This window comes from Corvus brachyrhynchos, unplaced genomic scaffold, assembly GCF_000691975.1.
Source record: "Corvus brachyrhynchos isolate BGI_N302 unplaced genomic scaffold, ASM69197v1 scaffold4, whole genome shotgun sequence".
Lineage (NCBI taxonomy): Eukaryota > Metazoa > Chordata > Aves > Passeriformes > Corvidae > Corvus > Corvus brachyrhynchos.
Window position 1 is genome coordinate 5,483,938 of NW_008237878.1, and position 364 is coordinate 5,484,301.

Genomic DNA, 364 nt, shown 5'->3' on the forward strand with positions numbered 1-364 from the left:
TCGGGATCGGGACCAGGACCAGGACCAGGATCAGGATTGGGACCGGGATCTAGACTCGGACTGCCACTGCCACGGGACGGGAGGGCCGCAGCGACAGGCCGCTCGGCAGCACCATGCTGAAGAAGTTCGACAAGAAGGACGAGGAGTCGGGTGAGGGGAGGCCGGGGGCGCTGTGAGGGAAGAGACCCCTCTGTGGGTTCGGAGCGGATTGGTGAGGGGGGACTCCTTCGTGGCTACGGGGGGAGCGGTGAGAGGGGACTCCCCTTTGGAAATGAGGGGAGCTGTGAAGGGGGAACCCCTCCTGTGGGTATGAGGGCAGATGTGAGGGGGGGGACCCCCGAGGGAGCTGTGAGGGGAGGCTGGG

The 364-nt window shown here is 66.5% G+C and overlaps 1 protein-coding gene across 1 annotated transcript in view; it reads left to right on the plus strand.

Annotated features, from left to right (window-relative positions):
• Positions 1 to 6: 6 nt before the first annotated feature.
• COPG1 (coatomer protein complex subunit gamma 1) overlaps positions 7 to 364 on the plus strand; it is a 19,861-nt gene continuing 19,503 nt past the window's right edge. The window contains exon 1 of the mRNA XM_008632228.2: positions 7 to 150. Coding sequence (XP_008630450.1) covers positions 114 to 150 — 37 coding nt within the window. The 5' untranslated portion in view covers positions 7 to 113. The remainder of the gene's footprint in view (positions 151 to 364) is intronic.